General features: G+C 44.0%; 2 protein-coding genes across 2 annotated transcripts in view; both read right to left on the bottom strand.

Annotated features, from left to right (window-relative positions):
• Positions 1-100: 100 nt before the first annotated feature.
• On the bottom strand, positions 101-12597 carry LOC311111858 (sorting nexin-1-like). Its single transcript, XM_084154764.1, has 15 exons — positions 12470-12597; positions 9780-9945; positions 9552-9670; positions 8852-8918; positions 8147-8190; positions 7758-7899; positions 7521-7599; positions 5059-5134; positions 4827-4940; positions 4473-4566; positions 4146-4351; positions 2430-2573; positions 2246-2326; positions 2062-2133; positions 101-1938 (listed from the first exon to the last, which is right to left on the bottom strand). Exons 1-15 carry the CDS (start codon positions 12584-12586, stop codon positions 1888-1890), a joined length of 1572 nt encoding a protein of 523 aa, XP_084010890.1. The 5' UTR covers positions 12587-12597; the 3' UTR covers positions 101-1887.
• A 3151-nt stretch (positions 12598-15748) lies between these two features.
• The window catches only part of LOC311111421 (neogenin-like), a gene marked incomplete at its 5' end in the record, with an annotated part of 74500 nt that continues 64386 nt past the window's right edge, over positions 15749-25862 (bottom strand). The window contains 7 exons of the mRNA XM_084154136.1: positions 15749-18391; positions 19049-19179; positions 22378-22662; positions 23313-23486; positions 24321-24413; positions 24722-24960; positions 25605-25743. Of these exons, the coding sequence (XP_084010262.1) occupies positions 18242-18391; positions 19049-19179; positions 22378-22662; positions 23313-23486; positions 24321-24413; positions 24722-24960; positions 25605-25743 (1211 nt within the window). The 3' untranslated portion in view covers positions 15749-18241. The remainder of the gene's footprint in view (positions 18392-19048; positions 19180-22377; positions 22663-23312; positions 23487-24320; positions 24414-24721; positions 24961-25604; positions 25744-25862) is intronic.

Here is a 25862-nt window from a genome sequence, read left to right as displayed (position 1 = left end):
AAACCATGCACCAAATAACCTCCATATGATATTCCCTGTCCTACATTCTTGGATACTAATGTAATTTTATGGACAAAAAACCCCAGCCTCAAACATTAAACCAAGTTCAATCAATCATCTTTATTACTCCCATCTATAGCACTTTCAGGAATATCTTATCTAAATGCAAGTGGTTACAAAAATAAAGCACATCTTGAGGAAAAATAACAGACACTCATATAAATGTTGGGTAAGAAAATTAAAGGAGTCAACACTTGTTACCACTATGCTTTCATCATCAATACACACTGCTAGTCAGTGCTGGACTTGTGTATAACCCCAACTGAATACCGGCACCCTAATTTTCTACTGCTAGAGTTCCTGCACCTTATATAGAATATTAGTTCAAAGGTACTGCGGAGTTCTTGCACCTAAACAGTACCAGCACCCAAAATGAGTACTGACACCTATTTCAGTCCAAGTCAAGCACTGCTGCTACTTTATCAAAATTGTGAGGAAACATGACCAGTGGTATAAAGTACTTAAGTAAAAATACTTGAAAGTACTACTCTTAAGTAGTTTTTTGGGGTATCTGTACATTACTTTATTATTTATATTTTTGACTACTTTTACTCCACGACATTCCTAAAGATATGTACTTTTTACTCCCATACATTTTCCCTGACACCCAAAAGTACTCGTTACATTTTTAACGCTGAGGCAGGAGAGAATTATAGTCCAATTCACGCACCTATCAATATCACGCATTGTCATCCTTACTGCCTCTGATCAGGCGGACTCATTAAACACAAATACTGTGTTTGTAAATTATGTCTGAGTTTTGGATTGTGCCACCGTCTGTCTGTAAATAAATAAAAAACAAGAAAATCGTGCCGTTTGGTTAGCTTAATATAAGGAATTTTATGTATAGCATTGACTTTTACTTTGTACTTTTACTCAAGTATGAACATTTTGTACTTTTTCCACCACTGTACTTAAGTACATTTAAAATCAGATACTTTGGACTTTTACTCAAGTAGTATTTTACTGGGTGACTTTTACTTCAGTCATTTTTTATTAAGGTATCTTTACTTTAACTCAAGTATGACAATTGAGTACTTTTTCCAACACTGAACATGACACATTTCATGAGGCTACATGTTCGAACACAGATGTTTTAAAAATAGCATTTCAGAGAACAACATACTGATGGTCAGTTCAGAAAGACTGTTGTTGAACATAATTATTTGAGGTTACAGATGTATATCAACTGATGATCAAACAATGGAGCACACGCACAAACACGCAGGCAGGCAGGCACACGCACACTCATCTGATGGGTCAACATAAACATACATTCCGTGCTTCCATTATTTTGTGCAGTCACTGTAGGTCTGGAAATGTACAAATTAAGGACCATTAGACGGACTAATACTATCAATTTGAATGAGCTCTCTAGTCAAAGTGGTATTTCACACGACACACACAATTTGCTACATTCCCCTATGCGTTTTTGTGGATCCAAAAGTTATTTCATGAGCTTTAGTAAACAGTTATGAACTGCCCTCTACTGTAAACAAACACTACTAATCTAGGGAAGTACCTCAAAATGTTAACAGTTTAGGATTGGAAAGTCATACTCTTCCTATCTGAGCAAGGGTGGCCCAAGAACACAGAGTAAAAATATCCCACTCACACCACTGACATATTTCGATAGAAAAGCTATACTGTCAAATTCATCTCTGTTGAATCAATACATTGTGCCGATGTAGAGCATACTGAAGAGCTGGAAAATAAATCACTAATGCTAAAATAATATGGATGAGCTGTAGTGGCATTGTCTTCTGGGTACATAGTCAGGAGGTAAAGTGTTCAAAAAAGGCAGACGGTCTCTTCCTAACGTCCTCATCATGCTATCGCCTTTGCTTCAGGCAGGAATGCTTCCCAGAACTTTACGAGCTAGATCCAAGAGGAAGAAAAGTGAAAAGAGAGCACATCAATATTTGGAGTATAAAGGCCAACATTTCAAGCAAACAGTTACACGAAAACGCACATATTAAATAAAAAAATAGTAAAGATTACCCGCTGTTGAGACTGTAGAAGAGACTCCAGATATTTCACTATCTGGCTTTTGAAGTCCTTGGACTTCTCTTTCTGTTAGATGAGGGGGAGAAAATAACTGTCACGCAGATTTTCTCACTCAAAACTATCCTGTATCCTGAATACAGCAGCACAATGTTGCTCAAATGAAAAGGACGAGCCTTACCTCAAACCTGAGGAATTCCTTGCGAACGGTTACAGACATCCTGTCAAAATCCCGCTCGTACTGAGTGACTTTACCCTCCCACTGAAAGACAAGAGGGGAATAAGGAGAGTTTTAGGTGGAAATAGAACTCAAAGCAATACCACCTCCCTTTAAGTATGCATTACCACAGTGCTGGCTCCTGTACCTCAGTGATCTCCTCTTTGGCCTGTTGTAGTTTGTCTGGCTTGTTGGCCCACAGTAGCTTTGCTTCGGCCTCCCTCTTCTTCTGCAGGGTGCTCTGAGCCTCCTGCCAACGCTGCCACGTTTTCATGCGCTGCTCAAAACAGCCCTGTGGAAAACACAACGAGAATGACCAAATTAGCCGCACAGCACGAGTTTGGGCCAAAATTAGCACCACATCAATTTCACATCGAGGGCACTCCGATTCTAGCTAGTAGCTACCCAATTTAGCACCAAAGCTAGCACAAATGTTTTATTTTTTTACTAATCTTCCATTGATATCTATTAGGATTTACTCATCCAATCAATGTAGTCGTAGTTTTCTATTTAGAATTCAGGCCATAGAATGAAGTTTCCGTACCCTGACGGCCCCTAGTATGCGGATGTAGAATGAATTTTCCGTACCCTGACGGCCCCTAGTATGCGGATGTAGAATGAATTTTCCGTACCCTGACGGACCCTAGTATGCGGATGTAGAATGAATTTTCCGTACCCTGACGGACCCTAGTATGCGGATGTAGAATGAAGTTTCCGTACCCTGACGGCCCCTAGTATGCGGATGTAGAATGAAGTTTCCGTACCCTGACGGACCCTAGTATGCGGATGTAGAATGAAGTTTCCGTACCCTGACGGCCCCTAGTATGCGGATGTAGAATGAAGTTTCCGTACCCTGACGGACCCTAGTATGCGGATGTAGAATGAAGTTTCCGTACCCTGACGGCCCCTAGTAGGCGGATACAGAATGAAGTTTCCGTACCCTGACGGCCCCTAGTATGCGGATGTAGAATGAAGTTTCCATACCCTGACGGCCCCTAGTAAGCAGATGTAGAATGACGTTTCCGTACCCTGACGGACCCTAGTATGCGGATGTAGAATGAAGTTTCCGTACCCTGACGGCCCCTAGTATGCGGATGTAGAATGAAGTTTCCATACCCTGACGGCCCCTAGTATGCAGATGTAGAATTACGTTTCCGTACCCTGACGGCCCCTAGTATGCGGATGTAGAATGAAGTTTCCATACCCTGACGGCCCCTAGTATGCGGATGTAGAATGAAGTTTCCATACCCTGACGGCCCCTAGTATGCGGATGTAGAATGAAGTTTCCATACCCTGACGGCCCCTAGTATGCAGATGTAGAATTACGTTTCCGTACCCTGACGGCCCCTAGTATGCGGATGTAGAATGAATTTTCCGTACCCTGACGGCCCCTAGTAGGCGGATGCAGAATTAAGTTTCCGTACCCTGACGGCCCCTAGTATGCGGATGCAGAATGAAGTTTCCGTACCCTGACGGCCCCTAGTATGCGGATGCAAAATTAAGTTTCCATACCCTGACGGCCCCTAGTAGGCGGATGTAGAATGAAGTTTCCGTACCCTGACGGCCCCTAGTAGGCGGATACAGAATGACGTTTCCGTACCCTGACGGCCCCTAGTATGCGGATGCAGAATGAAGTTTCCGTACCCTGACGGCCCCTAGTATGCGGATGTAGAATGAATTTTCCGTACCCTGACGGCCCCTAGTAGGCGGATGCAGAATGAAGTTTCCATACCCTGACGGCCCCTAGTATGCGGATGTAGAATGAAGTTTCCATACCCTGACGGCCCCTAGTATGCGGATGCAGAATGAAGTTTCCGTACCCTGACGGCCCCTAGTATGCGGATGTAGAATGAAGTTTCCGTACCCTGACGGCCCCTAGTATGCGGATGTAGTCGGCCAGCAGCTCGGCCAAGATGAAGAAGTCGCTGGCCGCCTGCTCCTGGTGTAGTGTCTCCATCTTGTCCTCCACCTCGGCCAGTTGGGAGAGGGCCCGGGACAGAGCTGTGTTGTCCTCCGAGGTGCCCAGCATGGCCATGCTCTTGGCGAACACCGCCGTGTTCCCGCAGAGCTCTGACCAAACACAACAGATATACCAGGGTCACAAAGGAAAAAGGGAACGTCTGCTTTAAAGATCCAATCTTACCCAAAGGGTTTGGAAGCAGACGTTTCCCTTTTTTCCTGTGAAACTCACCCTTCCTGTGGTTGACCAGGGAGTCCACCACCGCGTGGAGTTTCCTCAGCTGCAGCTCCTCGCTCTCCACCTCCTGCAGTTTGTCGTCAAACCACTGGAACACAAAGCAACGTGGGAGGAACGATCAGGCAACCAATCAACATCAATTAAAACCATTTGAATGACAAAGGGGACTTATCTACCCAAAGCTTTACAGAAGCATACGCATCTCGTTTAGCAGACAGTAAAGAGAAAGCTCACATTTTACAGGAAAAAAAAGGCACAAGCTCAAACATTAATTTAGATAATTTACTTTACTGCTATAATTTCATTTTTGTCATTTGAGTAAATCAACCACAACAGTGATTGTCTTACAGTGTCTGAGTCGTTGATCTTGATGGTCATCTTATTGACAGCATCAGACGCCCTGTTGATCATCTTCAGGAAGCCAGCTCCACTCAGTGCATGTGTACCCACCGCCCTAGGCAGCTGACACACACACGCAGACACACACACACGCAGACACACACAGTGAACAAATGAATGCATGATTCCAGTACTTTGTGAAAGAACAGTATTGACAGCTAATGACTGAAGAGTCACCTACCTCGTCTCTTTCCAGGAACTCTCTGACATCAGGGTCTTGTAACAGGGACGGGTGAGACACTACTCTCTGGAGGTACCTAGAAAATCCCGCAAATATAAATGGGCTAGATTACAGGTAGGAAACAATGCAATGCCTGCCATATCAATGAAGATACAGCAATACATCGTTGAGAAATGTATTGTGAATGCATTGCATGTGGACTTTTGCCATATTCTTAACAAAAGCAAAAAAATATAACAAATATCAACAGGCTAATATAAAACACAATCTGAACTTGATACTTCACAGAACTGTACATGCGAAGTCTGAGTACAACAATGGTAAAAGGTGCTGCTTCAGGTCCTACCTCTCCAGAGTACAACAATGGTAAAAGGTGCTGCTTCAGGTCCTACCTCTCCAGAGTACAACAATGGTAAAAGGTGCTGCTTCAGGTCCTACCGCTCCAGAGTACAACAATGGTAAAAGGTGCTGCTTCAGGTCCTACCTCTCCAGAGTACAACAATGGTAAAAGGTGCTGCTTCAGGTCCTACCTCTCCAGAGTACAACAATGGTAAAAAGTGCTGCTTCAGGTAGTACCTCTCCAGAGTACAACAATGGTAAAAGGTGCTGCTTCAGGTCCTACCTCTCCAGAGTACAACAATGGTAAAAGGTGCTGCTTCAGGTCCTACCTCTCCAGAGTACAACAATGGTAAAAGGTGCTGCTTCAGGTCCTACCTCTCCAGAGTACAACAATGGTAAAATGTGCTGCTTCAGGTCCTACCTCTCCAGAGTACAACAATGGTAAAAGGTGCTGCTTCAGGTCCTACCTCTCCAGAGTACAACAATGGTAAAAAGTGCTGCTTCAGGTCCTACCTCTCCAGAGTACAACAATGGTAAAAGGTGCAGCTTCAGGTCCTACCTCTCCAGAGTACAACAATGGTAAAAGGTGCTGCTTCAGGTCCTACCTCTCCAGAGTACAACAATGGTAAAAGGTGCTGCTTCAGGTCCTACCTCTCCAGAGTACAACAATGGTAAAAGGTGCTGCTTCAGGTCCTACCTCTCCAGAGTACAACAATGGTAAAAGGTGCTGCTTCAGGTCCTACCTCTCCAGAGTACAACAATGGTAAAATGTGCTGCTTCAGGTCCTACCTCTCCAGAGTACAACAATGGTAAAAGGTGCTGCTTCAGGTCCTACCTCTCCAGAGTACAACAATGGTAAAAAGTGCTGCTTCAGGTCCTACCTCTCCAGAGTACAACAATGGTAAAAGGTGCAGCGTCAGGTCCTACCTCTCCAGAGTACAACAATGGTAAAAGGTGCTGCTTCAGGTCCTACCTCTCCAGAGTACAACAATGGTAAAAGGTGCTGCTTCAGGTCCTACCTCTCCAGAGTACAACAATGGTAAAAGGTGCTGCTTCAGGTCCTACCTCTCCAGAGTACAACAATGGTAAAAGGTGCTGCTTCAGGTCCTACCTCTCCAGAGTACAACAATGGTAAAAGGTGCTGCTTCAGGTCCTACCTCTCCAGAGTACAGCAATGGTAAAAGGTGCTGCTTCAGGTCCTACCTCTCCAGAGTACAGCAATGGTAAAAGGTGCAGCTTCAGGTCCTACCTCTCCAGAGTACAACAATGGTAAAAGGTGCTGCTTCAGGTCCTACCTCTCCAGAGTACAACAATGGTAAAAGCTGCAGCTTCAGGTCCTACCTCTCCAGAGTACAACAATGGTAAAAGGTGCTGCTTCAGGTCCTACCTCTCCAGAGTACAACAATGGTAAAAGGTGCTGCTTCAGGTCCTACCTCTCCAGAGTACAACAATGGTAAAATGTGCTGCTTCAGGTCCTACCTCTCCAGAGTACAACAATGGTAAAAGGTGCTGCTTCAGGTCCTACCTCTCCAGAGTACAACAATGGTAAAAAGTGCTGCTTCAGGTCCTACCTCTCCAGAGTACAACAATGGTAAAAGGTGCAGCGTCAGGTCCTACCTCTCCAGAGTACAACAATGGTAAAAGGTGCTGCTTCAGGTCCTACCTCTCCAGAGTACAACAATGGTAAAAGGTGCTGCTTCAGGTCCTACCTCTCCAGAGTACAACAATGGTAAAAGGTGCTGCTTCAGGTCCTACCTCTCCAGAGTACAACAATGGTAAAAGGTGCTGCTTCAGGTCCTACCTCTCCAGAGTACAACAATGGTAAAAGGTGCTGCTTCAGGTCCTACCTCTCCAGAGTACAGCAATGGTAAAAGGTGCAGCTTCAGGTCCTACCTCTCCAGAGTACAACAATGGTAAAAGGTGCTGCTTCAGGTCCTACCTCTCCAGAGTACAACAATGGTAAAAGCTGCAGCTTCAGGTCCTACCTCTCCAGAGTACAACAATGGTAAAAGGTGCTGCTTCAGGTCCTACCTCTCCAGAGTACAACAATGGTAAAAGGTGCTGCTTCAGGTCCTACCTCTCCAGAGTACAACAATGGTAAAAGGTGCTGCTTCAGGTCCTACCTCTCCAGAGCCGCTCTCCTCCTCTCCACAAAGTCAGCAGAGGAAGAGTCCTCCTTTCCCACCTTCACTTTGGTCATCCCTATGGAGTGAAGCCATGGTGTTACTAGTGTCTTTCATGTGCCGTGTTCAGTACCCTGCACCTGTGAAATCTACTGGGTTTGTATACTCTGCCTGCAACCAGTGGTTTTGTTTTTTAAACTGGCGGGCAGACGTGAACTGACAAAAGTAGTTCCTTACCCACAACGCTCTTCTCTGGTGGTGGAGGGATGATACAGCCGTTTAGGGAGTGCTTCACCGACAGCTTCTCATATAGCCCAAGGAAATCACTGAACCTCCTCCACACCGAGAATGTCCTGTTCCTGAACATGGGTAATGTAGTCTGGGGGGTGGGGGGTGTAATTAGTGAAGATTAGTATCAGTTTGCGAAAGACAAAAGCACAAGTTCTGATTTCATAGAGGACACTGACAGAAGTAGACCTACACAACACAAGCACCGAGTAATTCCTTCAAATTGTTCATGGTCACAGTGAAAAGTACAGTACAAATGGTTTGGGAGTGCTACTACGTACATGACCAGAACTAGCTGTTTAAAAAGTCCCGATTTTGCTACTGCAGAAGTTACATACCCGAGTAGACACTTTGTAGGCCATGTAAGCATTCATGCCATCTCCTAAAAGGGAAGATCAAATTGTCATGTTACAGAGGTTGAGACACAGTTTAGTTTCAAATATAAAATCCGAGACTGGAAATTGACACACAAACTAAAATAAGAAAAAAACTCGCATATCCTGGCTACAGCCCTCCAGGACCAATAGTGAACAACATTTAAAAACTAAACTGAGGTAAAGAGGTTTCGTCCTGGTCCGTCTTGTTCTTTCTCTTGCTTGAGCTCGTGGCATCTTGCATATCCATGCTACTCTGGCTCTCGCCGTAGCTAGCTAGCATGCCTGCCGTCTTCTGTGAGGCTTTGATATTCCGTCTTCTGTTGTCTTTCTGTCGTGTTCTTCCCATTCAACGTGACAAAAACTAACTCTAAACTTGCCATATGTAGCTAAAACAAGTTCTAGTTAGTTTCTTGCTACATTGATAGCCAATATTAGACCGTTAACCACCTAACCCTCAAAGTTGCTTGGACAAGCGAAAAAACGCTCCCTCTCACAGCGACGCCATCTTGGCTTCCTCCTTTCAAAACTAAACTCATTTGAGAGGAAGATAAGATAATTACATCATGGCTCCAATGGATTCAACCAGAATACACATTTCCAATGCTTCTAAAATGGTAGCTAAACATTAGTTTAAAGACAGTAAGAAAACGTAAAAATATCCCTTACCAATTTTCTCTGGATTGGTGACAGCAACATCCATGTCAAAGTTGTCCTTGCCCTCTTCCTCTTCCAACTGAATTGGTGGAAATGAACAACAAGACTGTAATTATTCTTTCTCTTTTGCTAACGCTGCATAATGAAATGATGATGATGAAAATGTTTGGGGTTTTGCTAGTCTCATAAGGTCACCAGTATTTGTATGTATTTATATGGCCTATTTATTGCCTTACCTCCGTAACTTACTACATTCGCACACACTGTATATATATTTTCTGTTGTATTTTTGACTTTATGTTTTGTTTACCCCATATGTAACTCTGTGTTGTTTTTATCGCACTGCTTTCACCGACTAGGTGAAAAATCTGTCGATGTGCCCTTGAGCAAGGCACTTAACCCTAATTGCTCATGTAAGTCGCTCTGGATAAGAGCGTCTGCTAAATGATTAAAATGTAAATGTAAATGTAAATGTCTTTATCTTGGCCAGGTCGCAGTTGTAAATGAGAACTTGTTCTCAACTGGCTTACCTGGTTAACTAAAGGTGAAAAAACAAACAAACAGAAAATATTCCCTATATCTGTCTTTCGAGGGCTGATAATAATTACGGTATGGCATAATGGCCCTCCGAAGCAACAAGCAGCAGACAACAACATATTACATCAAACTCAACTGTGGTGGAATTTGTTGGGCATGTCCTGCTGTAGCCTACCTGCTCTATAGACTTGGGTTGTGTTGCTGATGTGCTTGGTGTAAGTGACCGGGTGGATTCAGCTCCGGAGGGCTTGGCTGTGGCGCTGGGGTTCTCCATGGACAGCTCCACCGAGGCCTCTGAGGGGACGGGCAACATGCAACATAAGCAAGGACGTCACTGGGAGATGAACCAATTCAGCTCTTCAGTCCAGTATGGGTAATAATAAAGGTAAAAATGATAACATGCCTGCAAATAGATCATTCTCATCGTCTGAATGGGCACCGTTGGACTTGGGGTTGGAGGTTGTGATGGAACTGTTGACAGTGGTGCTGGTTTCTTTTTCACTGAAGACATCGGCTGGTTCTTCACCTTTGGCTGCATCCGAATGAAAGGACTCTGCAACAGGGTTGCTCTGAAGGGTAATTAAAAACCAAGAAAGAAGAAAATTAGTACAGCAGTTAGAAACACAATAAGGTATAGAGGAATTCAAACTGAGGGTACTTAGTCAGGTCACTTTTTTAGTGCAGCTGTTTAAACCTTTCGCATACAAGGAGAAGCCCAAACCACAATATTTGGATGGGGTGGACTTGAGATATCAGTGAAAAGGGGCCAGGTCAGTTGATTGTGACAGTTAGTTTTAAAGGGCAATTATTATCATTTTTTACACTTCATATTCACCTCCAGCTGGTGTTGGAGATTATGAATTTGAAAAATGGTGAATTGTCCCTTTAATTATGTATTACATTGCTGTATTACAATGATGTATTAATGGTGTGTATTACATGGGCCTACATAGCCACAAGTCCATTACTGTCAAACTACGGTTTGTCCAAAATGAAGGTGGGGGTAACTGCTCAAGTGTGGACTATTGTCCACTATGGGATTTGAAGAAAATGTTGCATCTTTTCCTTTCTTTATTTGAGTGGAAACAAAAGTGTGTCCAACTGAAGTTAGATATATAGATATTAGTAGAACTAGCTAGCCAACGTTCAGTGAAGTTGTGAAAATATAACAGATTTAACTAGCTAACTAGTTACGTTATCAGCTGCCCAGGTCCTGGACAAGAGTGATGGCAACCATTGCTCAGATGGGCTAAAATCATAACAGAATTAGCCACCTAGGTTAGCTACAGCGGTGTGAAGCTAGCCACAATAAGGATCAGCAACAATACTGGCATTTGCAGTTCGCGTTCAAAATAAAAGTCCCCCATTGAAAGAGATTCAAACGGATACAAATTTACATTTACATTTACATTTACGTCATTTAGCTGACGCTCTTATCCAGAGCGACTTACAGTTAGTGCATACATTATTATTTTCATACTGGCCCCCCGTGGGAAACGAACCCACAACCCTGGCGTTGCAAACGCCATGCTCTATCAACTGAGCTACCTCCCTGCCGGCCATTCCCTCCCCTACCCTGGACGACGCTGGGCCAATTGTGCGCCGCCCCATTGGTCTCCCGGTTGCGGCCGGCTACAGCAGAGCCTGGATAGTTTTATTTGTCACATGCGCTGTATATAACAGGTGCTTACTTACAAACCCTTAACCAACAATGCAGTTAAGAAAATAGAGTTAAGAAAATATTTACTAAATAAACTAAAGTAAAAAAAAAAAAAAATACATGTAATATCAAGAATGAGGCTATATATAATAATAATAATAATAATAATAATAATAATAATAATAATAATAATAAGCCATTTAGCAGACGCTTTTATCCAAAGCGACTTAGTCATGCGTGCATACATTATTATTTTTTTAACTAGCTAGTACAAATAGTGGAATGATGCCATATTTGGACTAGTTAATGCTAAACAAGATCGCAATGTTATAGAATTTCAAGACAATAATTAGTTAATTTGACCCAAAGCAGTACAAATCAGTTGAAATCGCACTGTGGATGTATAAGACTTTAGAATTTCATTTGGGGCATACTTATATGCACTGTACAGCCTAACCTATGGATGTTGCACCCATGAAATGTGGTATTAGCCTACTCAGGGACACTCACAGAACACGACTGTGAAGAGTTTACACAAATACTGTCCCAGCTGACTGGGACGGAACGTGCTTTAGTCGACAATGTTCGATTATATTCGGCTATTGTTTACATATTGTGCACCACGTGAAATGCTCAGGAGATGGAAAATACAAGTGACAGAACTTACCGGCGTCGCAAAAAGTTCTGGAGATCAAATGTCTACAGTAAAGTATTGTTTACTTGTCTTTTTGCTGCGTCGGGAGGTTCTGCACAGACAACCGGTAAAGTAACCTCATATCATTTTACTCAACATTCTGGCTTGTAGAGAATTGCGTCTTTTTTTACAGCGACTTCTTTCAGACTGATTAGCCATCTAATAACCATGGTAACATTCTGTTTCCAGTCTGATGTTTAGTCAAGACTGTACAGTGAAATATAAGTATGCCCCCAATGCAATTCTAGTCTAATACATCCACAGTGCGATTTCAACTGATATTTTTTTGAAATGGTATTTTGTTGAATGTATATAAGCACATTCCTACATTGTTTAGCATTATCTAGTTAGTCAAATATAGCATAATTCCACTATTTGTATCCATTTGAATAACTTTCAATGGGGCACTTTTATTTTGAAAGCAAACCGCAAATTCCACTATTGTGGCTAGCTTCACACAGGTATATATACATATATATAGGCTGCAGACCAGCGCTCAACAAGTTAAGAGGTTGAGTGAGTGCAGCTTCCATTCAAAAAACAAAAGGAGTTAACGTTAGCTATCTAATGGATTGTACCAGACTGGAGACTGGAAAAGTTGAGCCTAGCTAGCTGGTTGGCTAAGCTCCGTTCTGTAGTGTACAGGGCTAACATTAGCATGCTATGGAATGGTGTACAAATCCGGCTTCAGTCAGGACAAGCTGTAGCTAGTATAATCTGATATATGTCTAGTTCTTACATTGCCAACGAATGCATCCTCCCCTTCATCACTGTCTCCATCTGCCATTTCGGAAAGTGGGTCTTGGTTCTCTGCTCCAGGGAAAGGAGGGGGATTCCGCGGTGAGCTAGCCGCCATGTATGTGATGTGATGATCGCTAGCTACGTCTGTAAGCGGAAGTTGACAAGTGCAAAGTACTGTCTGGAGTGACACCTGCTGGTGATTAAACTGCAACGCATTTAGGAACATCACAGACCTGTACTCTTTCTACAGTACTGTGTGACCAACTGTAAATGGTTCTGGAAATAGCAATATAATGAAGCACATTGTAGAAAATATACAGCCTATATATAATGTATGATATACATAGAATACTATAGGGAGTTAATTATATATCATTCATTTCTATTGGCAACGTTCAGATTCCCCTCCTTTTACCTCTGTGGTGATACCCGATCCGGTAGAATTTGAGGATGAGATCTCAAGCTGTATTCTGCTGCAATATCTGGCTCTATTTCAACCGTCATTCTGTGTTATACGTGAGGTTTTTAATGACCATGTGGCTCCAAGTGTTAGGTTAGGCATGGGTTAAAGTGGCTGGCTGGGTCATATATTAAGAGTTAAAAAATGCACCTCTACCTTCTTGAATTAACCACTAATTTGGACAGGTGAAAGCAATGGTCCTTACAGCTTTCACCAATGGAAGGAGGAAGGAATCAAAGAAGCATGCATTTAAAAAGCATTTTGACAGAGCAATAAGAAAATTGGGCTGTGAAAGTGATCCTCTACAGGTATTTGTTAGGAGAAACGCCCTCTGTTCTCTAGAGTCCTGCCAAATTAACAGTTTGATAAAACAAAGGGAATAGCTCTAAAATTATCATTCAATTATTAATTTTTTTAATCAAGACTTATTTACTGAACAATGATTCTTATTGATGACACAAATGTGTCCTTTGAAAACAGATAAAAGTTCAAATGTAGCCCTACAGTGTAAGAGAAAAAACCTTTAATCAGACATTAACTGAGTGAGCCTAACCAGACTCCCTTTGTAGAAACATTTTAATATAATTAATATTAATTAATAATATTAATTAATATGCCATTTAGCAGACGCTTTTATCCAAAGCGACTTACAGTCATGTGCGCATACATTTTTACGTATGGGTGGTCCCAGGAATCGAACCCACTACCCTGGCGTTACAAGCGCCATGCTCTACCAATTGAGCTACAGAGGACCGACCACATTTGGCACTTTTTTTTTATTTGTATGGTTTTTAATCAGAGTAAATCCATTCTCTGTATTCTTTCTTCAATGTGTCTGTTGATATGCCCATCAGTGTACTGTTGTCTAAAGCATTTACCACATTTACGACAGCAATATATTTTTGTCAAGGTTCCCCTTGTTGTGGAAGATTGCCACAGTCATGACAACAAAATAGTTTCTCTTCAGTGAATTGACTGATACCATTTTCCACACGTAAAGCACAATATGCTTGTAAGACTTGAATTTCTGGTGTAGCATGAACCACATTCATTGCAGCAAAATGATTTCTCCCCTGTGTGAAATGTCATGCTTGACCAGGTGTCCGCTCTGACTATAAGGTCAAAGCCAGACTGATCCGTGGAGAAAGGACACCAAATTCAAACAGATTATTTTTGTTCCGTGTGGAGTGTGTGACGTAAAACGCCTGCTCTTTTCTAATTGGCTAAACGGATTGTTACGTATCCGTCGCCCCGTCAAAAGTTAAACTCGGACATTTTTGTACGTGAAAATGGATGGAAATTGTATGGTTATGGACGCGTCATCTCTGCTGACCGTCAACGTATGACTTCCATTGAGAAACCATTGAAAATTACAGATTTGGATCGAAGTCATGGGGCCAGTTTGGCCTCGCCTCAATGATTTGCCACATTATTCGCATTGATGTGATTTCTCACCTGTGTGAGTCTTCACATGCTTAACAAGGTTTGACCTCTGACTGAAGGATTTGCAACATTGTTTACACCAATTTATTATATGATGAAGATTCAAATAGCTTGCGTTAGAAAAGCATTTGCTGCACACTGAACATCTGTATGGTTTCTTCCCTGTGTGAGTCCTGATGACTGACCAGGTTTGCCTTGCTGATGAAGGATTTGCCACATTCTACGCATTTGTGGCCAACCCTATTAATAGATTTAATAATTGATAGGTAAAATACAGTAACGATATGCTAGCCAAATCATTTGAGGTCAATATAGAGATCAAATTTAACTGTCCTCGATTTTCAGATGGGTTTCAAAGGAAGATAACTATTTAATTCTCATTCGAGTAGAATGTCCTTTAAAAAAAAGTCACCAGAATTGACCTCACTCAATCAACAACATCCCCTGCCCCCCCCCCCCCCCCCCCCCTCCTTATATAGACGCAAGAGCTTTGTCCTTTCGCTCTCTCTTTGCCTTGAGTATCTTCAGTCCTGACAGTCCTCCTTCACTCTCCTCCCCATTAACACTGAGCTTCACAGAGATCTGGATTTACTGCAGATATTCACTGGTTAGTTCTGATACTGTTCTTCAGGCCCATAAACGTGCACATCTTCTTACCTGCATGCATCTCAGGTATTTCCACTGGCTTGGCTAATTTAAAAGGCATTAGCCTTATCTTGTTGGCTTGACTAGTTTATTTGGATTTCTGTATTTGTTTTGGCTTGACAATGGCTGCAATGAAGCTGCTAAGCGTATTTTCAGATCTAGGACCAGGCTAAGGGAACAAGTCTAGCGGCTTTTTGATCAAAGTGGCAATGTCAACGTCTCCTCAGGTCACCTCGTTCCATTGACAATCATACCACAGCCTATATATGGTTTACTCTCAGTATGTGAAAGTGTTGCCTGTGCCAACAGGTCAATGACTGGTTACCGGTATAAAGCAGAGCTACAGTGAGTAGTATAGAGAATAAGTACGGCATGATGTGTACATCAACCTGGTCTCAGAGCATTTCGTATTATTCTGTACGTACATCCTAGACGTTTGCCTTATAACGCCCATCCATCCACCCCGACCAACCACCCTACTTTCATTTTTGCCTTAGGTAACCATCGGTCTTATGTAACCATATCAAACATAACATATCATACTAATTTGAGTTTCCCGGATTTATATTTACTATGTTACGCCTAGTCTATGAGACCAGGCTGTGTACATAGGTTGGTTTGGATCAGAGCATTATCTGAAGGGCAGGCAGTAAGTAACCCATTAAAGTTTTAAGGAGAAATCGATTGACGCCCCCACACACAAGAAAATACGACATACATGACAAAACAGACAGGTAGAAACTTCAACTTTGTTAGTATTCATAATAGTTGTATACACAATGTATAAGAGCACCAATAAAAATAAAAAATAACGTTTTTTTTTGTCAAACATTTTGATTTCTTTTTTAAAAAAGCCACAGAATATTCTACAGAAAGCAAAGAGATCTCTGTACAGAAACAAGCAACAGAATTCCTCATCAGCAGCACAGTAAAACCTGCCGCTCAATTTCTGATCTCAGAAGCAAATTAACATTAACACAAGACCAGCTGCCTGCTGCTAACCTAGGACACTACGTTACATAAACATAGCTTTTATATTTAAAACACAAGATATGGAAGAAAAGTTTTTTTTTTTCAGAAAATTGTGAAAAAGTGCAATACAGGCTTGACTGTCTACAACTTGATAGGTTATTCCCAACGTCCTGTCTTAATAGGTTATTCCCAACGTCCTGTCTTAATAGGTTATTCCCAACGTCCTGTCTTAATAGGTTATTCCCAACGTCCTGTCTTAATAGGTTATTCCCAACGTCCTGTCTTAATAGGTTATTCCCAACGTCCTGTCTTAATAGGTTATTCCCAACGTCCTGTCTTAATAGGTTATTCCCAACGTCCTGTCTTAATAGGTTATTCCCAACGTCCTGTCTTTCTTTCCCTCCGTTCCACTTTTTTGTTTTTGTTTTTACATGTTCCTTTTGTATCCATAAGTAAAATCTCTTACAGTTATTTTGACATTCATGACGATGTACATTATGAGAAACATGGTATTCACAAAAGTAGAGCATGTAACTAGGATTGCAATGACACATTTCTTTGGGTAAGAGGGCAGATGAAAAACTAGCTTCTTACATGAACATATTTTAATTTTTTTTCCTTTTTACATTGGAATTGTGTACAGAACAATTTTATTTTTCTTCATACAAAACAAACTACATGTATAAAAAAAAAGAAAAAAAAAGAAATCTGAATCTGGGAGTCCCATTCAATAGGCCGACATCGTTGCAAGTAGCATTTAAAAAGAGCGATGATGCAGTGTTTCTTTCAGATACCTCAGATAACAGTAAACACATCCTTGATTGAAAAACCTGTTTTTCACATGACAGAGAGAGAGAGAGATAAAGAGCAAAAAACAGACCTCTTCAACCAAATATTGGCTCTTGGAAACAAGGCATCCATTTCATAGCACTTTCATTTGATATATTGCCATTCCATTGAAACGACTGACTGGGTAGGATGTGTGATTGTGGGGTGAGGCACCCCGAGTCCAGCTGCCTCTGGAGGGTTCATGTCCCACAGATGGTTCTGAAGGGTCACCAGCTAACAAGCCCTACTACCTGGCACTCCAAGGCCAGCCTGGCCTGAGAGTGGTGACTGCGTGTCAGAGGGGTCACAGTGTAACTGGAGAACGTCAACAGAGGGCACAGTCATCTCGAATGTAAACGTACGGACATGTTTCGTAAGGCTTCTAGAAACGGAGCTCCCATAAACAAAAAAAGACGGAACATTTCAATGTACAAAGGGGCAACACAATGCCAGAGAATGCAAGAATCCATTCAAATGTAATTTAATAACACGCAAGGCATCTCCCCATAAGATATGAAAAGTGAGTGTTTGAGAGTCTATTTTGTCACTCTCCTCCCAAATAAAATAAAATTAAATGATGGGCTGGGGGAAAAGAATGAGGCCGTTTTTAAAAACATATGTACATATCTATACGGATATGTATATAAAAAAATAATACATGACATATTAGAAAATAATAAAATACTTGGCACAATATATAACACAGAGTAGGGAAAACAGACATCATTGGATCAAAATGATAGCTATAAAATGACCGCTTTTATGGAAATAGGGGGCTGTTGTCCAATGTTCACTTCACTGAAACAGGCCAATAGATATACAAAAATGAACAAATAAGTGACACTAATTAAACACTGTGTTTAGATTGTGCTCCATGAGCACCAACTTGAAATACCGCCATATTTGACTCTTCCTCTTGACTTGGAATCGCAATATGATGTCTGTCGGTGCGGTCTCCCCGGCAACCATAGGCGCGGTCTCCCCGGCAACCATAGGCGCGGTCTCCCCGGCAAACAAAGTATGAGAACAACCTTCTGATTCATTAAAGTTTTTTTGCTGCGAAAATTCACAATCTTCTGGTTGAAAGCGACCAATGTTCGATATCGTCTCTGAGAATGTTTCTTCATAAAAAGGTGAACTGTCTCGTTTTTTAAATGGCCATCTCCTTCCTGAGACTGAGCAAGGTAAGCCAAAAGTTTCAGTTTTGATTTTTTTTCTTTTTTCTTGAGGGGGTGTGTTGGATCCATGGATGGTATCCATGTTGTATCCGGGCATCGGGCTCCCAGTTTGCTGAGGGCTGGCTGTGTGTGTGTTCCTGCCTGTCTGTGTGTGTGTCACTACCTGGATTTGTTTGTGTGTGTGTGTGTTTGTGTTTCTGCCTGTATGTGTGTGTGAGCAGCGTGGTGAGTGGGCGCGTGGTTCTCAGGCTGTGGTTATGGCGTTCAGGTCCTTCATCAGGTCCTCTAGGTGGGCCATCTCCTCTGTCAACTCATCAGGCTCGTAGCTCTGAGGGAAAGGAACAGGGTTACTGCGGGGGGCAAGGGAGGAGCAGGAGGGGAGGGAGGCAAGGACCTGGGGAAGGGAAGGAGAGGGAAGGAAAGGGTCAGTTTGTTTTTGGAGGGGGTGGGAGTAATGAGGTTTACAAAAGATAGGGTAGGTGGGGTGGGTGGGTGTGAGGAATGGGTCAATGGGACTGCAGCATGAAGCGAAATCAAAGACAAATAAAGCAGCATCAACAGCCAACCATTATGTTAAGGCATTGAAAGGGGGCAAGACATCGATGCATGTGCAAAACCATTCCAATAGGTTTAGAGGAATTATTAGAAATTGGATGCAATAATATCAATGATCACAAGCGGCCAACGATAACACCATAAAACAGTGAGGGAGGCAGCAAGTTGCAAAGAATAACAGAGAGAAAGGAGACAGAAATGTGATTAAAATCAATGTCCATGTCATTTAGGATTGTGTCCAAATGTGTCCAAAAAGAAACATGACATGCTCTTGGAATGTATTCACTAGTTCAATGGGCTTGATTGATCTCTGACCAGGTTTTTACCCCAAAATGACATAGTAATTAATGTGTACTTCCTGGTACGTATTTAAAGTATGTACAAACTACAATAACAACCAACATTACATGATATGCCAGCTGATTTAACGGTCATAACCAGACATTGGCATGTTGTAGCCTTTCTACACTAAGACCTGAGGGGGAGCAGTACTCACGTTGTCTACATCCTCCAGCATCTTGCTGGTCTCGGGCACGTCTGGGGCACTGGGCACAGTGACTGGCATGGGGGGGCGCATCCTGCCCAGTGTGCCGATGGAGGCTGTCTTTACTGAGTGGAGCTGGGGCCCTGACAGACAGACAGACACACAGAGAGACAGAGAGAGAGACAGAAACAGAGAGACAGAGCGACAGAGAGAGAGACAGAGAGAGAGAGACAGAGAGAGACAGAGACAGAGAGACACACAGAGAGAGACAGAGACAGAGCGACAGAGAGAGAGACCGAGAGAGAGAGACAGAGACAGACAGAAAAAGACAGAGACAGAGAGACAGAGACAGAGAGACAGAGACAGACAGAAAGAGAGAGAGAGACAGAGACAGACAGACACACACAGAGACAGACAGTGAGCCAGACAGACAGCCAGACAGACAGCCAGACAGCCAGCCAGAGACGCAGAAACAGACACAGAGACAGAGACACAGACACAGAGACAGAGAGACAGACACAGAGACAGAGAGAGACAGTTAGAGGGAATCACTACTCATCATCTTCTATAATGTTCTCCTTTCTCTAGAAGCTCTACCAACAGAGGATCTTAATCTGCAGTTTGGGGGTGTAAAGCACATGTACAGGTAACTGCCCAAATAAAGGAAACACTTGAGTAAATGAGGGATACAAAGTACACATTATATTGAAAGCAGGTGCTTCTACACAGGTGTGGTTCCTGAGTTCATTTAGCAATTAACTACCCATCATGCTTAGGGTCATGTCTAAAAACGTCCAGTTGGCCATTATTTTGGCTACCATGGATGGAAGAAGAGATGTCTTTGAAACAGGGGTCTCAAAGGAGCATAGGGTGTGTGTGTGTCTCAGTCACCAGATCTCAACCCAAACCAACACTTACGGGAGATTCTGGAGCGGTGCCTGACATAGCGTTTCCACCACCATCAACGAAACACCAAATTATTGAATTTCTGTTCTGGCTGCTCTTGGTGGCCCAACGCCTTATGCATGATGTGCATTGTGTGTGTGTGTGTGTGTGTACAGTACATTATGTGCATTGTGTATGTGTGTGTATGTGTGTACAGTACATGATGTGCATTGTGTGTGTGTGTGTGTGTGTACAGTACATGATGTGCAGTGTGTGTGTGTGTGTGTGTGTGTGTGTATGTATGTGTGTACAGTACATGATGTGCATTGTGTGTGTGTGTGTACAGTATATGATGTGCATGGTGTGTGTGTGTGTGTGTACAGTACATGATGAGCATTGTGTGTGTGTACAGTACATTATGTATATTGTGTGTGTGTGTGTGTGTGTGTACAGTACATGATGTGCATTGTGTGTGTGTACAGTACATTATGTATATTGTGTGTGTGTGTGTGTGTGTACAGTACATGATGTGCATTGTGTGTGGGTGTGTGTGTACAGTACATGATGTGCATTGTGTGTGTACACAGTACATGATGTGCATTGTGTGTGGGTGTGTGTGTGCAGTACATGATGTGCATTGTGTGTGTGTACAGTACATTGTGTATATTGTGTGTGTGTGTGTGTACAGTACATTATGTATATTGTGTGTGTGTACAGTACATGATGTACACTGCTCAAAAAAATAAAGGGAACACTTAAACAACACAATGTAACTCCAAGTCAATCACACTTCTGTGAAATCAAACTGTCCACTTAGGAAGCAACACTGATTGACAATACATTTCACATGCTGTTGTGCAAATGGAATAGACAACAGGTGGAAATTATAGGCAATTAGCAAGACACCCCCAATAAAGGAGTGGTTCTGCAGGTGGTGACCACAGACCACTTCTCAGTCCCTATGCTTCCTGGCTGATGTTTTGGTCACTTTTGAATGCTGGCGGTGCTTTCACTCTAGTGGTAGCATGAGACGGAGTCTACAACCCACACAAGTGGCTCAGGTAGTGCAGCTCATCCAGGATGGCACATCAATGCGAGCTGTGGCAAGAAGGTTTGCTGTGTCTGTCAGCGTAGTGTCCAGAGCATGGAGGCGCTACCAGGAGACAGGCCAGTACATCAGGAGACGTGGAGGAGGCCGTAGGAGTGCAACAACCCAGAAGCAGGACTGCTACCTCCGCCTTTGTGCAAGGAGGAGCAGGAGGAGCACTGCCAGAGCCCTGCAAAATGACCTCCAGCAGGCCACAAATGTGAATGTGTCTGCTCAAATGGTCAGAAACAGACTCCATGAGGGTGGTATGAGGGCCCAACGTCCACAGGTGGGGGTTGTGCTTACAGCCCAACACCGTGCAGGACGTTTGGCATTTGCCAGAGAACACCAAGATTGGCAAATTCGCCACTGGCGCCCTGTGCTCTTCACAGATGAAAGCAGGATCACACTGAGCACATGTGACAGACGTGACAGAGTCTGGAGACGCCGTGGAGAACGTTCTGCTGCCTGCAACATCCTCCAGCATGACTGGTTTGGCGGTGGGTCAGTCATGGTGTGGGGTGGCATTTCTTTGGGGGGCCGCACAGCCCTCCATGTGCTCGCCAGAGGTAGCCTGACTGCCATTAGGTACCGAGATGAGATCCTCAGACCCCTTGTGAGACCATATGCTGGTGCGGTTGGCCCTGGGTTCCTCCTAATGCAAGACAGTGCTAGACCTCATGTGGCTGGAGTGTGTCAGCAGTTCCTGCAAGAGGAAGGCATTGATGCTATGGACTGGCCCGCCCGTTCCCCAGACCTGAATCCAATTGAGCACATCTGGGACATCATGTCTCGCTTCATCCACCAACGCCACGTTGCACCACAGACTGTCCAGGAGTTGGCAGATGCTTTAGTCCAGGTCTGGGAGGAGATCCCTCAGGAGACCATCCACCACCTCATCAGGAGCATGCCCAGGCGTTGTAGGGAGGTCATACAGGCACGTGGAGGCCACACACACTACTGAGCCTCATTTTGTCTTGTTTTAAGGACATTACATCAAAGTTGGATCAGCCTGTAGTGTGGTTTTCCACTTTAATTTTGAGTGTGACTCCAAATCCAGACCTCCATGGGTTGATAAATTTGATTTCTATTGATAATTTTTGTGTGATTTTGTTGTCAGTAGAACTATGTAAAGAAAAAAGTATTTAATAAGATTATTTCATTCAGATCTAGGATGTGTTATTTTAGTGTTCCCTTTATTTTTTTGAGCAGTGTATATTGTCTGTGTGTGTGTGTGTGTGTACAGTACATGATGTATATTGTCTGTGTGTGTGTGTGTGTACAGTACATGATGTGCATTGTGTGTGTGTGTGTGTGTGTGTGTGTGTGTGTGTGTGTGTGTGTGTGTGTGTGTGCGCGCGCTCCTCACCAGTCTGAGTAAGCAGTGGCGTGCTGGGCAGGGCAGGCGACTCGAAGTTGGCCGCGGGGCCGGCGGGCACGGCAAAGCTCTTGAGGGGGTGCGTGGGACGCACATGGGCGGTGGGGGGCTGGCCGGCGCTGCAGTAGCTGCCGCTGGCGCTGGGCTCATCGTCGTTGGCCGTGGAGCCGTGGTAGCTGCCCTCGGGGTCCGGATGAGGGTGCTGGTGCTCTGCTGAGCAGGGGGGCTGGGCCTGGGGCGGGAGGGGCTCTGCGCTGGGGGTGTTCCTCACCGACTCTGCAGTCACAAAAAGGAGTGTGGGGGGGACAGGTCAGTGGATATTGTGTATGAAACAGTATGTGTATAGCCTGGGTTCTAGCGTTGTAGTGTCCATAAATAAGGCTTTTGAGAAAGAGATGTTAATATCAATGTTATGATGAAGCGTGATGGAGTTTAGTGAAAAATATGGAACACTGGTGTGTAATAAATGTGTTATCAAGGTTGTTTGATTCTGCAACCCTCAAAGGTGTCATGACTGGTTTCATGTATTATACATTACATTTTATTAGTTTTACCTTTATTTAACTAGCAAGTCACACACTGAGTATGGGTGAGTGAGTAGTGGACGAGGCCACGAGAACAATGGAATGTGACAGCCCCACAGTGGACCCACAGATAAGAGGTTGAGACCGCCCCACAGTGGACCCACAGATAAGAGGATGAGACCGCCCCACAGTGGACCCACAGATAAGAGGATGAGACTGCCCCACAGTGGACCCACAGATAAGATGTGACAGCCCCACAGTGGACCCACAGATAAGAGGATGGACATGAAAGATAACGGTCCTGTGTTCTTCCTCAGAATCAGGACAGAAAGACAGACAGAGAACGACGAGCTGCCCGCATGTAACCCCTCCGCTGTCCTGCAGGTGGCAGTGGTCTCTCACCTGTGGAGTCCACCCTGTCTAGATGGGAGATGGGGGTGGCGCAGGTATGCGGGCGCAGGTGGGCACTGCCCTGGTGGTGATGGAGGTAGCTGCGTGTCGGGGATGCCAGGCTGCCCGTGTGATAATGGTGGTGATGGTTATCAAGGGAATGGATGGGATGAGCGCTAATCACGGCTGTGAATGAACACACATACACACACACAGAGACAACACAACATTTAACCAGCCGCGCTGACGAAGGGGTGTGGAAGCAGTGCTGTTCAAATACACTCACACACACACCATGGAGAGGCCAGGTTCATAGTGACACCATGAAGCAGTACTATTTAACCATACACACATATACAACACCTCCACAGAGTGGGTCTGGTGTACTTTTGAATTGGCAGCGTAATTTGGTAGCCATGAATGTGTTAGAAAACTGAAATGAGATGAAGGCTAAAACATAGAAACAGATCCTATAGAATAACGTGTTGACTGTATTGACTGTAGTGCTCCCATTCTATTGACTGTAGTGCTCCCATTCTATTGACTGTAGTGCTCCCATTCTATTGACTGTAGTGCTCCCATTCTATTGACTGTAGTGCTCCCATTCTATTGACTGTAGTGCTCCCATTCTATTGACTGTAGTGCTCCCATTCTATTGACTGTAGTGCTCCCATTCTATTGACTGTAGTGCTCCCATTCTATTGACTGTAGTGCTCCCATTCTATTGACTGTAGTGCTCCCATTCTATTGACTGTAGTGCTCCCATTCTATTGACTGTAGTGCTCCCATTCTATTGACTGTAGTGCTCCCATTCTATTGACTGTAGTGCTCCCATTCTATTGACTGTAGTGCATCATCATGGGAGGAAGAAACCAGAAGATGATATTCCTTTGAGCTGCCCAGTACGATAGTCTGAGTGGTAAATAGTATTTCTATTGACCAGTGAGAGCACAGAACCCACACACATATTCATTCACACGGCGTGCGCGCACACACACACACACACACACACACACTTACGCTGGGGGGGCTGCGTATCGAAGGGCATCATCATTTTAGGCCGCATCCCACGGCGCCCTGCCAGTGCAGACATGCTGTCTTCTGATTCGTGGCCTGCAAGTCAGAGTTTTGCCTTGATCACTATTGCTAGTGACTCTGAACGAAGAACGTTTGAAAATATATCTAATTGTGCTTGGATTGACAGGAAAAATCGAAGGGTTCGGTAATCTGGCTCCTGAGAGAAATCTGTGACTCAACAGTCGTGAGGCTGTGTTTGTGTTTAGAGGGAAGGATCACCACTAACCAATGTATGAAATGTTAAATGTATGAAAAGCAGGAAATGTTTAGCATGACAACGACAAAGACATTGCCTCTTCAAAACACAGACAAACCAATCCCCAAACTGACTACATCAATCTGACCTCGGTAGGAATTCCGTCTCTGCAGCAGGCTGTTGTCCAGGCTGGGGTCCACGGTGTTGATGTCCTGCGAGGTGCGGGGGATGGGGGTGTCAGTCATCACCGGGTTGGGCTCAGGGGACTTGTCAATGGGCTTGAGCTCCAGCCGCTCGTGGTGGATCCATAGGTCTGGAGGCTTCAGGTCCTTGGAGTTGCCCTTGTACTTGTGGGAGCTGTTGGACAACTTGGAGGCCGCCCGCTTCCTATGAGATAGAGAAGAGGGAAAGGGGGGGTGAGGTGTTGGTTATAAAGGGGGAGGGTGAGATGTTGGTTGAAAAGGGGGGGTGAGGTGTTGGTTGAAAAGGGGGGGTGAGGTGTTGGTTGAAAAGGGGGAGGGTGAGATGTTGGTTGAAAAGGGGGGGTGAGGTGTTGGTTGAAAAGGGGGGGTGAGGTGTTGGTTGAAAAGGGGGGGTGAGGTGTTGGTTGAAAAGGGGGGGTGAGGTGTTGGTTGAAAAGGGGGGGGGTGAGATGTTGGTTGAAAAGGGGGGGTGAGGTGTTGGTTGAAAAGGGGGGGGTGAGGTGTTGGTTGAAAAGGGGGGGTGAGATGTTGATTGAAAAGGGGGGGTGAGGTGTTGGTTGAAAAGGGGGGGTGAGGTGTTGGTTGAAAAGGGGGGGTGAGGTGTTGGTTGAAAAGGGGGGGTGAGGTGTTGGTTGAAAGGGGGGTATAAAGTGGAGTGGTAGGGAGAGGAAAGAGAAGGATAACAGAAGGAAAGGAGATAGTCTATAGATAGATGTCAAGCTCATCTCAGATGTTCTGTGTGTGTGTTATAACCCTGTGTTGTTGGTCTGGTATTGGCTGGGACATTCGTGACCTTAGGGACATTATTGATGTGGCGGATCGGCTCACTTTTTCTGGTGGGAGGTGGTGCGTCGTGTGCAGAGGAAGGCCCCCACAACCACCACGATGATGGTGAACGCTCCCACAGAGACGATGATGATGATGACCAGGATGTGGGTGTCCCCGCTGCCTTTAATTCCTGGTTTTCCTGGACCGGAGAGGTGAGAAAGAAAATCCTATTTATCCACATACGAATTAATGTCCTCATTGGAGATCAATTAGTGTATATAACAATTATTTTGTTTGTGTTTTAATTCATTCATTCAT

Source organism: Coregonus lavaretus (assembly GCF_964263955.1).
Source record: "Coregonus lavaretus genome assembly, chromosome: 37".
Taxonomy (NCBI): domain Eukaryota; kingdom Metazoa; phylum Chordata; class Actinopteri; order Salmoniformes; family Salmonidae; genus Coregonus; species Coregonus lavaretus.
Note: the sequence above shows the minus strand (reverse complement) of the source record. Positions and strands in the feature narration are given on the sequence as shown.